This window comes from Pygoscelis adeliae, unplaced genomic scaffold (assembly GCF_000699105.1).
Source record: "Pygoscelis adeliae isolate BGI_AS28 unplaced genomic scaffold, ASM69910v1 Scaffold66, whole genome shotgun sequence".
NCBI lineage: Eukaryota > Metazoa > Chordata > Aves > Sphenisciformes > Spheniscidae > Pygoscelis > Pygoscelis adeliae.
In genome coordinates, this window is record NW_008825167.1 from 4,609,896 (window position 1) to 4,624,430 (window position 14,535).

Below are 14,535 nucleotides of genomic sequence, written 5' to 3' on the forward strand. Positions count from 1 at the left end.
CTTGTTTGTCCATTTCTTCAGCCTATGAGGTCCTCATGAATGGCGACACAACCATCTAGCATATTAACTCCTCCCAGTTTTGTATTGTCTGCAAACTTTGGAGGGGCACTCTGACCCATCATGTAGGTCACTAATGAAGATGTCAAGCAGTTTAGGTCAACTTCTTTTCCCACTGAAGCAGAAAAGGTGCAAGATTAATTTTTTGCGTAATTGGTTGCACTACTTTATTTTTTTCCCCTGTTTATAAGCTTCACTGTAAGTTGTTGTTCTTGAACATAGCGTTGTACTTTGATACTGTGAGCTACAGAGTACTTCTGTCAAAACTTTGAACGTATAGCAGCAGAAGCTGTTCAGTGAAAGCAGTTCAGGCAGAACTTGAGGACAGAAGTAACAGAACTTGCAACATCTAGTGAGCTTTCAGTACATCAGTATACAAAAAAATATATGGCACTTCTAGATCATTACCCAATTTGTGAGATGTTTCTCAAGTAGAAGGTTGACACAATAAGCAAAACATGGACATTAGTAACAGTCAGCTCTGTACTAACTCTGTGTGAACGCTCATATCTCACACTAAATCTGTCTTCAAACTGGGTGCTCTGACTCACCAAGCGTGCATTGAATGTCCCTACCGAGCGTTCGTGTGCTGCTGAATAATGCACTTCCTGTTTTGACACATCATGTGTGCATGTCACACTTGTTTGCTGACATCTTTTGTACTGCTGCTGTTCTTCTGCACTGGGCTCTGTGTGCCTCTGTGTTTGAGGAAAAATCTGATACTGTGGGACTTCAGAAGAAGCTTGACATTGGAAAGCAGCTAAAGTAGGAGTTGGCTCCTGTGGGGATTGGTCTCTTTTCCACCCCTGCCCACGCCCTATAAAACGCATTTTTAAAGTGATTAATGAAGGAAGAAAACACAGTAAAAGGCAATAAGTAACAGTGTGGCCATGAGATAGAGATGTTGTTTGATTATCAGTACTCCATTGTGCCTGTAGGAAAATAGTTCAAGAAAAATACTCTCAAACATTTTACAGAAGACTTCCTGTTAGTATCTTCAAAGTGAATACTTATCTGATGTTGCAATTCACAGTTGCAGCATACTTGATTTGTAGTGTTTTCACAGGACAGTGCCCTATGATCTTGTGAGTTTGGTTTGTGTATGTTTTCTGGTATAGAAGTAATGTTTGTATGGTAGCTAACATGTTGGGGTCTTTAAGTGTTGACATAAAGCAAGAATATCTGTGAAATATTTGATTCTTTGCATAGTGAATGTTTTTCAAGAGCTGGGAAATGGGAGTAAAGATGAGCTTCAAGCATTTGCTAGATACTGTAATAGGAGGAAAACGCTTCACAACTTAGTGTGATAGGAGTGGAGCTCTTGCTGGATGTTATGGACCACCCAGTGTCAATTTTTCTTACCTCTCTAAGCCTCTTCCCACGGTCTTTCAATTCAGTAGTTCCTATATTAATCAGCATAATAGTGCACCTTTTGGGCCCATAGATTTAGGAAAGTACTGTTCTGGCAGATGGGTATTTTATATAACGGCATGCTGGCAAAATCCATCAGTCCTTGTAAACTTAAGAAACTGCCTTCATTGTACACTTGGCCTCCCATAGCTTACAGCCTGAAGAAACACTATATCGGAAGTATTTGCTAACCCAGAATGTGAAAGACGCTGTATTACTTGATTACTTACAATACATTATTGTTTATTTAAATAAAGCAAGTTTTTGTTAGGATATCTTTATTATGATAGCCAGTAATATAACTGCTTCACAACCTGCTTTTGATTCACCTCAGCTTTTTTTAAGTGCTCTGTGGATTACCTGGAGTTGTAAACTAGTGAGAACTAAAGTAAAACAGATAATATATGAGTAGAACTTTGGTCATTCATATATTCTGATATAGGTCTGCTGAATCAATAATCCTTAATTATTTGTCTTGGGAGAAATGCTGTCACTTCAGCTGGCATAGGTTATTTTGGGAGCAATCTGATTGGAAATGGGATCTATAGCCTAAAGGCTCCAGCCAGTATCACGGTGTCTGGACTCTGCAAACACACAGGAGGACTGTGATTAAAATGAGCAAATATTTGGAGAAGAAAGAAAGATCAAAACAAATGAAGGGACTTGCTCAGGACATAAACCTGCTGTATGACCTTAGCTTAGCAACTCAACCATTTCTTTGGACGGGGGGAATGCTTAGGTTTTTGATAGTACACAAATATTTCTACTAAAAGGGGAAAAGCGAAGAAATTTCTTTTGAGGCATGAGTCCAAGATGGCAGCTATGAACAAGTGTAGTGAAAATGACTGGTCTCTGATGTCTGTAGTGTGGCTCTAGACAGGACTCTAAAATGGCTGTCAATTTGCTTACATAAGGATGCAAGACAGTTTTATATAACTGTAAGATGGCTTTGTAAAGCACTTGATTTTGTTGTTGGACGCCTTGTTCAAAAGTTCATAATGTATTCAGTAATAAGTTACTAGCAGTCTGTGTAAAAGGATAGTATTTTGAAGGATTATAATTGCTTCTGTTGAGTAAGTATGTGTGTAGCAGATGGATAGTCCAAGAATTTTCGTTGCTAATTCTCTCCTGTATTCAAGGAGCAGCTTTGAATATTATAATGATATTTTCTTTCTAGACACAGCTGCTCTAGAATACGCAGTACTGTCTTCCTGAGTTGTAAAACTGACATGTTTTTAACTAAGGGAAACTACTAGGCTTTACACTTCAAAAACATTGAAACTGTTTCTTAAAAGAACTATTTTTTTTAAAATCCAAATGATCTGCAACTGCATAGGCTTATGAAATTATTTTGTCTGTTTTGATCGGTATCTCTTCAAGAGTTTATATTAATGCTTGTACCTAATTAAACCTAAATCTAGCCATTATTCTAAGCCTCTCATTCCTGAAATATTACTACTTCTCCTTTCTTTAACTTTCTTTTCCTTTTCTGATTTTGCCTAGAACAAGGAAAAAATATTACTATTTCAAGGGATTGATAAGAGCTACACATCAGAAGAATTCATTCTTTGAACAATTGGTGATATAATTTACATTTTGGATGAGTTCAGTGACAAGTAATGATGCTGACTCAGTTCTGAAATAATCCAAGAGTTATAGAGGAAGTGTATAAAAATACAGAATTTCAGTAATTCTGTATGGAAATGCTTAATTGTTACTGGTTTGAGAGAAAATTTGCAATAATTTATTGTACCCTGCCTTATTTTTCAAATGGTATCATGTATAATAGATGTCCTTTACTTTTCTGTTTTGTTGAAGATGAGCATGATGATCTAATTTAGTCTCAAGAAAACAGCTTAATGCTCAAAGGTGTTTCTTGCTGGGTTTACCTTTTCTCTTGACACTGTTTGTTTATTAAAACTATTTAGGAGATATTCCCATACTTCCTCTTTCCTCTTGCATACAGTAGAGCTATGTTGTCTTTGCTTCTGTTTCGTTGAAAGACAGTTTCATCACTGCACTTCTCACTTTCTTTTCCCTACCTATCTGTGGCTAGGCTTAATTTGATATAAGGGCACAGTATATGGCATTTGAAAAAGCTTATTTATACCTCAGAAAGTCTTCAACTGAATTATCTTGGAGACCTGTAGATTCATACAAATCTCTGGTGCTTTTCAGGTGTTATAAGCTAACACAATTGAGGAGAGGAAGCACATCATTTTTCTGACCCTTGAAAGGAGAGCATAGTTCTGTAATGGTTCCCCTCACCTAATCTGGTAGGACTCTTATTTTATTTCTCTTGAAACTCTTTTTTTTTCCCTTCCCACTCTGACTTCATATACCTGAAAAGATTTTTTTTTTTTAAATCCATTTCAAAATCCCTCCTGCCCATGATTCAGGTCACTTGAAAAAATACACAATGTAGGTACATGTTTAAAAAGTTCTACACTTTCTGTGGCAAGGAGTTGCTTTCAGCTGTGAGATTGTAACATTAAAGAAGGATGATTCACACCAACATCAGTAAAATCAGGATATATAGTTAAAACTTCCCTGCGTGTGAGTTCGTACTGCTCTCAAGGTAGACCTGATTAACTTCCTTCTCCCAAATACAGGAGGAAAGCGGATGTTCTTTTACAGAATTGCAAACCTATGTAAAAGATGCTTGTTTCTGTTGTCTGTACTGGTTTCTGTGAAAATCAGTTTTTAGAAAATAAGCCTTTGAAAATTCCTGTCATCAGGAGGCTGGGGAATGATTCACGATCTTACTTTCACCACCAAATAATTCTTCCTTCAATTGTGATGACTTTTTTGAAGTATCACTCTTACTCTATATATAATTTCCAACAACCAAATGATAGCTATGCAAACTTTTTTTGCTTTCTATTTCTTTCTGCTACATCTGAACTAGTTTCCTATATGCAGTCACTGTGGGGTGGAAACTCTTTTTGATTAATGTTGTGGTCTGAAAGAGATTGCTTGGGTTTTAGTTTCCATTTTTATTTGGAGTTCTTTAGCTTATGTTATAGGATGTGACCAGATCAGCTTGAGAACTGGTGTGCTAAAGGTTGAGTGTAACGCTAAAGACTTGTGGGAGGATAAAGGCTTACATTTTTTGCAAAACTTTAATTAGAAAGAAACATGTGCAATTCAATCTTTTAGTATTACTGTGCACCAGTTAGGAAAACTTGTGGGCAGCATCAGGCTGGTATTTGAAGTTTCATGCAGTAGCCGTTACACTTTGGCCTTAACATCCTACATCTCTAAAGGAGTAGAAATGCAGGATGTAACACTTTCTATAAATAAGCTTATTTGGCTTAGGGAGAAACCCTTTCTCCTGTGGCCAGTCCTCCCCTTAATTTTCTGGAAATTCTCTGATAAATGCTGGTAAACACTTTTTTCCTGAAGCAGTCTGAGGATATTTTTTTTTATAGTTATGGAAGACAGACAAAGTAGAAGACTTTGTTTCAGTGCTTCTACTTTCTTAAGTAAAATTTTAGTGAGATTCTGAACACATGTATTTGATTTTTCTCTTCCAACCGATGGCTTATTGATGCAGAAATACTATCCTGACTAATCAAAGATGGAATAACGTACGTCGGTTAATATGACTTTTAAAAAGGAAAGTCGTGCCATGCAAAGCTACTGGACTTCTATGTTTAGAAAAAAAAAGGAGGTAATGGTGGATTTAGTTGATTGTTTATTCGTATTACTGAATGTTTTTTGGAAATACCCCTTACTAGGACCTCTTGAAAGAAAAGACGGAAGTCTGTATGTGGATAGGTAACTGGGCAAGGTAAGAAATGAACATCAGGATTTAGTAGTCAGCCTCTATAATGGAAGAAGGTTAGTGTTAGGGTTCTGCTGGCATCTCTGCCAGTACTGCTGATAATCAGCTGCTTGAACAGCCTGGAAGAGAGAGTGAGTGCTGAGATGATCTGATTTCCTTGATGATACTACGATAATCGAGGTATTACAGATACAATCCAAGTATGAAGCGTTAGAGAAGAATAATGAGAGACTGAATGGCTATTAAAATAGTAGGTGAAATTTAAAATAGACAAGTGTAGTGTGATACAGTTTTTAGGTACGGTGGAAAGAAAAACAATCCTGATCTTATATATGCAATAACTGAGTTGGAAATTACCATCATTGCTCAGTGGGATCTTGGGGTTGTAGTGAACGTTTTCTGGGAATGATCAGGTTAATGTTGACAAACGTAGGACAAAAGTGTTGGGAAGAATGGAGAACCTTATTACGTAGCAATGAAAATACATGGTTTCTTCTCAAGTAGTACGAGTTACTCTGATTTTCTCCCTTCCCTTATCCTGAAAAAAGATGTAGTAGAACTGGAAAATGTCTACAGAAGGGCAAGAATGATTAGAGAGATGGAAAAACTGTCTTCAAAGAATGGTTTAGAAAGAGCCTCTTCAATCTCAAGAGACATGAGAGGCATAGAAGAGAGTGAATGTTCCCTTTTTTCTTCCAAAACAAGAACAAAAGGGTTTCAAATTAGGCTAGCAGTTGACAAGGCAAAACTAGGAGTGTTTCTCCACACAGTGCGTTAGGCTGTGAAATGTCTCACCACAGGATGTTACAGTGCTAGAGTTCTACAGGTCAACAACAACCAGCAGAGCTCATGGATAAGAAACACCCTGTGGTGTTTCTACTATAAAACCCCCACCTCTGGCTCAAGAAGCCCAAAGAGACTATTTGGGATTAGTAACTTCTTTCCTTTTTTCAAGTGCCATCTCCTTTCTGGATGTTGTCAGAGAAAGGATAGTGACAGAGGAGGGACTTTTGGTCTTACCTAGTATGGCCATTCATATCTTCATATGGAGATGAATTTGGTGTCTAAACTAGTAATGGGGATCTATGATCCAGTCTCTAGAAGAATCATAAAATTAAAGTAGCAAAGGACCTCTGCAGGCAGTGTAGTTCAGGCTTCTGCTCAAACCTGGGCTAACTTCAAAGCTAATTTGAGTTGCTCAGGGTCCTGGCTAGCTCTGACAGTTTCCAAGGGTGGAGATTCCACCACCTTTCTGGACTGCTGTTTCAGTGCTTACCAACTCTTCTGGCTAAAATATGTTTTTCCATATGGTCAGCTGGAATTTTCTTTGCTTCCAGTTGTCAACTCTGCCTCCTTCCTTTTTGCTCTGTAACTCAAGTTACAGAAAAGTCTGGCTAGCTCTTATCTATGACCTTCACCTTTAGGTAGTGGAAGACTTCTATCAGACTGTGCTGCTCCCAGCTCCCTGTAGCCTTCCCTGCTGCAAGTGAAACAAGCCTGCCCCTCTCGGGCTCTCTTTGGATTTTGTATCCTCCAACCAGCTAACCATCGTGGTGGTTGCTTTCTGGACTCTCCAGTTTGTCAGCATGTCATCTTTGATGGGGGTGGGGAGTGACCTGAAAACCAGACTCAGTGTTCCAGATGAGTCTGCGTGAGCGCTGAGCATAAAGAACAATCACTCCTCTCAACCCACTGCCTTTAATCTTGCTAATGCAGCCTGGTATGTGGTTAACTTTCATTGCCGTAAGAGTCTGTTGCTGATTCCTGTCCAACCTGCTGTCCATCAGAACCTCTACATCTTTTTCTGCAGAAGTGGTCCTAGCCAGTTATTCCACAGCCGGTGGTAATGGATGGGTGGTTTTGTGCCAGGTGCAGGGCTCTGGTTTTTGCCTTGATTGCATTTCCTAAAGTTCTTGGTCTGTTTCTCCAGCTTGTCATTTCTTCTGAATGGCAGCTCTGCCACCCAGCATTATCAAGCACTCCACCAGTTTGTTGTCCTCTGTGAGCTTTCTGATTGTGTGTTCTTTTCCATAGTGCATGGTTGAAGAAGATGTGTATGTTGGAGCTGATAACATTCCTCAGGAGTCAAGCAGTACTTGTAATTGGCCACCAGGTAGCTTTTGAACCACTGACCATTATTCTTTGAGCCTGGCTGTCCAGTCCGTCCCTAACCCGTGTTGTATTCCAGCCATTCAGTCCACATCTCCCCAGTTTGGCTATAAGGGTACTGTGGGAGGCAAAGTCAAAAACCTTGCTAAACTTAGTATGAAAGCCTGCCAGTGCGCTCCTCTTATTCAGAGGTGTGGTCATTTCATCACTGAAAGCAAACAGTGTTGTCAAGCTTGATTTGCTTATGGCAAATCTAGGCTGTCAACTTTATGAGCCTGGAAATGGCTTCCCTCTGAAACTTTTTTTGCCATAATTTTCCCAAGAACTGAGGTGAGGCAGACCAGCCTGTAGTTTCCATGATCTTCCAGGTTCTCTTTTTGGAAGAGAGGCAAGAAACTTGCCCTTTTCAGTCATTGAGGACTTTTCTTGTTCACCATGACATTTCAGAGATGATAGCAGCTTTACAGTGTCATCGGTGAGCTCCCTCCCTTCTTGTATATCTTCAGCTTGCTTTAGACTTCTCGTGTGAATAGTACCTCTCTCCCCAGACTCAGTTGCTCGTACACTATCAGGAAGGCTTAGGAGAAGACCTTACCAGTAAAGACAAAGAAGGCATTTAGAACTGAGACTTTCTGTTGTCCTTTGTTGCTAGGTCACAAACTCAATTCTGTAGATGCTTTTCTTCATCTTCCTTATGCTGCTCATCTGTCTATAAAGCCCTTGCAATTAGAATTGCTTATTAGTTTCAACTCGAGTTGAATAAAGTGGCTGTGTATGTTGGCCATGATGGTAACAAGTGCTGGATTTCTAGCTGTGACTCAGAATGCTTTTCCTCCATCATCGCTGGAGGACTATAACACCTCTGCAAAGGTGTTGCCACAATTCATATTTCTTTTGTTATCTCGTACTTTCTCCCAAGCAGAGAGCCCTTCAGCAGTGTATGTATTCACTTTGTTTGGAAATCGCAGGTGCTTAATGAGTGAGCGAGTGACTGTGTCTGTCATGGAAGCTGCAAGTGTGTGTCGAGGCTAAAACACTGCCACGTTCTTCAGATGCCATTAAGCTGCTTAGTGGAATTCAGGGTGCTAAAGCCAGCATAAGAAGTCCAGTCTGGTTGTCTGACTCCCACCAAAATAAATACCATTGAGGTAGAGGAGATTTTTAAGCTTTGATCACTATCATTAATGAACTTTTGGGGGAAAATGATTTGCATTCTGCTCTCCCTTTCTATATTGTTAAAGGCTATAGATGGTATGTTCTCATGGCATGTTTTTTAAAGCCAATTTTCTCTGAGCCTGTAGAGAAAAGCATTGGCTGAGGTGAGAGTACTTATCGGCAGTCTGTTTCTACAAATTCGATTTATGGATGGAGTACTAAGTGTGTGCACGTAGATACATAAGAAGAAAAGAAAAATTAAGAATCTTATTAAAGTATTGATAATGAATGTAAAAACAAAGGTAGATAGGCATTGTGGGATGCTGTGTAGAGGACTGACTAGCTTAACTTGATATTACTTGTATTTCTTCAAATATTTTTTTACAGACGGATAATAAACACTTGAAGTATTTACCGTTCGCCAGCCATCAGGATACAATATATGCAAGCATTTAATACTTACTGGTTTTTTTCTAGTTTTAATATATATTCAGAAAAATCAAGAAAATGGTATCGCTTCGTAAATGAATGGCTTATTGAAAAATTTATTTTGATGGAAACATATTTAGTAGATAACGTCACTATATTTAAGGGTATTTCAAGTTAAATTTGATGTAGCTTATTAAAAGAAATATAACCTACAGTTGCACAATTTGAATAGTTTTAGCTACTTCATGATTCTAGAACTAGTCAGTCTTGCCTTGGCCCCTCATTAGCATTCATGGGCTAGAAGAGGACTGTGTTTGGGCTGAAGGCCAGAGAGTTAACATCACAGTTGAGTTTCTAAGTGTAAGCTTAAAAACTGCCTCTGACATTCTTAGCTCTGCTGTTTTCTAGTCCCTCCACTCAACTGAACAACCAAGGTATAGCTCTAATGGCAGTCCTTCCTCCTCCAGTTCAAGCTTTTAGACCCAGGAGGATCCTCTCCTAAGTCTTGACTCCTTAGCTAGAGGTTGTTGGAGCATGTTCTGGGACAGCACACCAGTGTTCTCTGGCTTTCTAAAACCAGAGTGAAGTAACTCCTGAAATAAAGAAAATACTTGGATCGGGTTATTCAGTTGTCTCTGCCTCTCTCTTAGCACTTAGCACCTGGAAACAGTCATATGCTACACTTGCAGAAGCCTCCAGCCAAGCAGACTTTCCTTCACATTACAGTAGCAAAATTTTGATCTTGGAAAAACTTGTGTTGCTGTACTTCTCCCCCTTGTATAGGCTGTTCTAACTTAAGTCAACTTCCTTTTCATTAGGTTTAAGTTTGACCTGGTTTAGTACATGCTGAAGTTGAATAATGTGTCTGCAGCTGTGGAAGCTGATGAACAAAAGAGGCAGAATCTATTTAGTGACACTGGATTTAAACGTGCTGCCCACTAATACTTTACATCTCTCCTTTGTATCCTCTTCTATGCTTATGGCATGAGCCAACTGAGGTGTGGCTTTTCAAGCTCTAATGAGTAGGACAAGTTGGTATTGTGCTTTTACAGAATACATTCTGGTTAGTTGTTGCTGCTTTATTTCAAATTTTTTCAATGTTTAGTAGCTGGTTATCCTCTTTTTCCTTAAGGTAATGCTTCCCTAGTCTGAGTTCTATAGGCCACTCTTGTCCTTAAAGAATAACTGTGTAATCCATGCTTGGTCACAGAATGGTACTGGCAGTAAAAATTCAAAGTCTCTAATAGGCTTGTGGCAGGTAATGATAAGTAAATTTTGCAGCTGTATCTTGGTTCAAAAAGTTTGGTGTTCACTGTTTTATAACTATGGTACCTGAAAATTAAAGTGAACCCTAGTTAAGAATTTTTAGAATTACATTTTCCAGAGCATTGTTTTGTTACGTTCTCCTTCCATTTACTTTCATTATTGGAGGAAAAAAATAAACTTATTGGTACAGTGCCTGTAACTTTCGAAGAGTTCTGTGGTAAAGCAAACCAGTACTGGGAAACAGAGTCTCTTGGAGCATAGGAACTGTATGAGTAACAAAAGAACCAGCGGATCAAGATGCAGAGTCTAGATAAGATGCTTTCTCAGTAAGGAATGTAGCGGTTGCAATTTCTAAATTTTGGCATTCATAGACGCTAGTCCTGTAAAGTAAGTGTAAAAGCTGTACCTGGATACAATTTACAAATATTCTCTAAAAACTGCTGGGTCTATGGTAAGAAACAAGTGCCCATGCAAATTATGAAAAACTCTGGTTAGAGTATTTACTGTCAGTTTCAGTTGTGCAAATAATTTCCTTGTGCCTTTAAAGTAATTTCCCTTGTTATGGTACACTAAAATTATGTTTAGCAATATATTTATTTGTATTTACTTTCAGAGTTTACAGTAAAACAGTTCAACTCTTAGCCTCTTCCACATAGGATATTCAGATCTTTTTTTTGGGGAGGAAAAAAAATATATGGATAAAACAAGATTCAAAAACCTATTGCACCTAGACACAATATAAAGATGCCAGCTGAAATTGAAAGTCCAATTGTTCTAAAAGTCATATGAACACAGACTGTGCCAGAAATTAGCACGCTAAAGAGATGGAGCATGGGAAACGGGAAGTGTTATTGCTCTTGTGTGCAGATAAGAAACTAGGAAAAAGGGAGATTAAAGCTAAGCTTTTTTCAAACTGGCTAGATCTGTGTGTCTAGTTCAACTGACTGCTCCAAACTTAACAAAACCACTCTTCGTAGTCAAACAGATACCTCAAATCAATAGTAGCTTCTGAAAGTCTTGATTGATGTAGCTTTTCAGTGTGGTGTGGAAAGCTGATTAGCAAAGTACTTGCAGAAATTAACTTCAGTAGATGCAAGTAACTGAAGGAAATATGTTTTTTCAATGAATAGCAAAAAGAAGAGGTGGGGGGGGGGGGGGGGGAGGGAAGAAGTTGTCTTAATGCTGTCTGGCATCAAGTCTTGGAGTTGGAAACAAGCTTCCATGTTCCAAAGCATGAGATGTCAAAATAGTGGCCCCCCAAAACACACATTCTATCTATGGGGCCTTAAAACCATTTATCTTCTTTTGTGGAAATGGAGAAGAGAAATAAGATAAGGGCTAAAGATGGAATAAAAAATGGTTATATAGACAATTAAGTAGGTGTTGAAGCCTATTAATTGTGATGTCTTATGTGGTTTGAGTTTTGGGGGGTGCAGTGCTGGGATTTTAGGGGAGGATGTATAAGGAAAATAATTGTTTTAGCTTGATACTTCCTGTGGTAAAGGCTTGTTCTGTCATTTGTTTAGGTCTTAGTTTGAGATGCCAAAAAACATTAAATAGATCATTCCGGTCTTCGAGAGGAAGAGGAACCCTTTCATATCTTATCAGGAGTATCCTTGTATTATACTTGTACTGCAAATAAGAACAACTTATTGTAGGTCATACAAAGTCTTGGAAAGCAAGTACTTTGGCTCATCTTCCTTAGTCTGAACCTAAACTGTTTCTCAGTGCATCTCTAATTGTGAATTGCAATGGTTATGTAGTAACCTCTCTCTGAATAGAGCCCAAAAGGAAAGTGGACCCTGGGGATACTTTCTTGCATGCAAATGATTAGAAGGAAGAAAGTGGAGGCGATCTTGATATAATTGATTAGAAGTGATATACTTGAAAGATTTGTAATCAAACATATATGTGATATGTACCAAACAGAACGCTGATTTGCGTTTCCTGTTTTACCTTTAATATGTGTAATCTGATTGCTAGCTAAATTATGCCTTTGATTAATGGAAAAGCAATCAAGATTATTGTAACTACCTGAAAGAACTTCTCATGGACTTCTTCAAGATAAAAGATATGGATGAATTAAGCATATAACACTGGAGTGCTTTTAGTTCTAAAATTCCTGTTTCTGTGAAGTAATAGACTTCCTGTCCAAATTGCTTATGCTGTCACTGTAGTGGAAGCAACATGGTGGGAGCAGCTTAACATTTACTGTAAGCTTCCCCCAAATCATTCAGTACCCTAAAATTTGACCAGGCTGTAGACTACTCCCATGTATGTTTTTAATGGCCATCAGTAGCAGTTTTGATATGGCTGTCCCATAAAGGCATGGGACAAGTAGGACAGGAGACCTCCGAGGCTGGTTAGTCTCTAAGCCAAGGAGTGGAGTCTTAGAGGAATTTAACAAGCTTAGTCATACAGCGTAGGCTTTTTTCACCAACAGAAAACTTACATGGAGTTTCTCTTAGCATTCATTATAGTCCTACTGGAGTTAATATTAAAAAGTATTAAAAAATAGGTAGGATCCCTATTAGATTTCCTGAATAACCATTGGTATACTATGTATACATTTTTTGGTAGTCAATATGTGTTATACATGCTTTCGCAAACGTAACTTTTTCTTTTGTGAACTCCTGAAGGAAAGAAAAGTAAACTTAAAAAGCCATGTTCTGAAGGGTGATCTCTTAGTTGTAGTTAGCTTGTAGCTTTCCTTTTTTAGGTACACATTTGTCTTTGCTTTCTGTTCTCCCTGAACTGTTTCCATCAGTGCTTGCTACAGTCAAAGCAGGATAGGTGAAATTGGTATCAGAAGAATCTACCAGCTTTTATTTCTTGTCACTGTTTTTTCATAATCTTTGAAGTGTTAGCGCATTTCTGAGAGGGCTTAAATAAGGGCTTTGATATGAGAACTCAAGTTCAACTAATGACCTCTAGTGTCCTGGAACCTAGGTGTTCTTCTGACTGCATCAGATAAAATCATCAGTCTCTTTAAACTCTAGGAGACCTGACTTTTTTTAACAGAAATTGTAATGACTTGATATTTCTCATTTAGGTGCCATATGAAACACTGAACAAACGGTTTCGAGCTGCACAGAAAAACATTGATCGAGAGACTAGCCACGTTACAATGGTTGTGGCAGAGCTGGAGAAGACGCTGAGCAGTTGTCCTGCTGTGGATTCAGTCGTTAGTCTCCTGGATGGAGTAGTTGAAAAACTCAGTGTTCTGAAACGAAAGGTAAGTGCTGTTCTACCTTACGATTGCTTTGTCTTTGCGAAGTTAACAGAAGTAGTTTTCTGCAATGCTGATTGCTTGAATTTTCTTTTCAAGATATAGGTATTAATGGCACTGTAAACAAAGGCCTTAGAATGCACAGCAAACCACCAAAACTTACTGTATCTAGCTTCACTGTGCTTATGAAATATGACTTGGTGTTCCATGACTAAGTATAACAAACCTCTGTTGAGAGGTAAAATTAATATGTATTTATAACCCTGAAAAGGAATTCCTCTACCCGTAGAAAAGAAATGGCAGCAAAATGAATTGATTTCTATCAATTCCTGCTTGTCTATTGGGAAGATCTGTGCGGCTGCATTAATTGACCACTTGATGGGGGGAAAAACAGGTAGAACATGAGTCTGAAAAACGCTGAAACCCCAGTGGGGGTAGTTGTATGCAGTATTGAGGCTTCTTCGCAGAAGAAAGTGTGAGTTGTCCTGAATTGTTGCTTGAACTTTTTTTTTTATAAACACTAAACTTGCAGGTTGGAAGGTTCCTAGGGAAAGTTACTAAAAGCATTTTAAATAAAGTTTAGCAGGATAACCTGCTTCTAGCTGTTAATCTTGAACGCTTGTATGAAATACAGCCAAACTTTCATGCCTTTACCACATCTTGAGAGCGCTCACAAGGCATGTGTGGGGACAACAAGGGGATCGGGGACAACCAGGGGATCAGGCCCAGCCATCACAGGTTCATGAAAGGCAGGTCCTGCTTGACCAACCTGATCTCATTCTATGACCAGGTGACCTGCCTAGTGGATGAGGGAAAGGCTGTGGATGTGGTCTACCTGGACTTCAGTAAGGCCTTTGACACCGTCTCCCACAGCATTCTCCTAGAGAAGCTGGCGGCTCACGGCTTAGACAGGTGGACTCTGCGCTGGGTCAAAAACTGGCTGGACGGCCGGGCCCAGAGAGTTGTGGTGAATGGAGTTCAATCCAGTTGGCGGCCGGTCACGAGCGGTGTTCCCCAGGGCTCAGTATTGGGGCCAGTTCTGTTTAATATCTTTATCAATGATCTGGACGAGGGGATCGAGTGCACCCTCAGT

At 39.0% G+C, this 14,535-nt stretch overlaps 1 protein-coding gene across 2 annotated transcripts in view; it reads left to right on the top strand.

The window, feature by feature from the left end:
* Positions 1 to 3,658: 3,658 nt before the first annotated feature.
* MAEA (macrophage erythroblast attacher) overlaps positions 3,659 to 14,535 on the top strand; it is a 48,121-nt gene continuing 37,244 nt past the window's right edge. Inside the window, exons 1-2 of one of the 2 annotated variants that reach the window (XM_009328779.1) lie at positions 3,659 to 3,743; positions 13,266 to 13,448. In XM_009328779.1, the coding sequence (XP_009327054.1) occupies positions 13,341 to 13,448 (108 nt within the window). In that variant the 5' untranslated portion in view covers positions 3,659 to 3,743; positions 13,266 to 13,340. Of the gene's footprint in view, positions 3,744 to 13,265; positions 13,449 to 14,535 lie in introns of those variants that run through there. The other variant, XM_009328780.1, reaches the window with a different exon arrangement.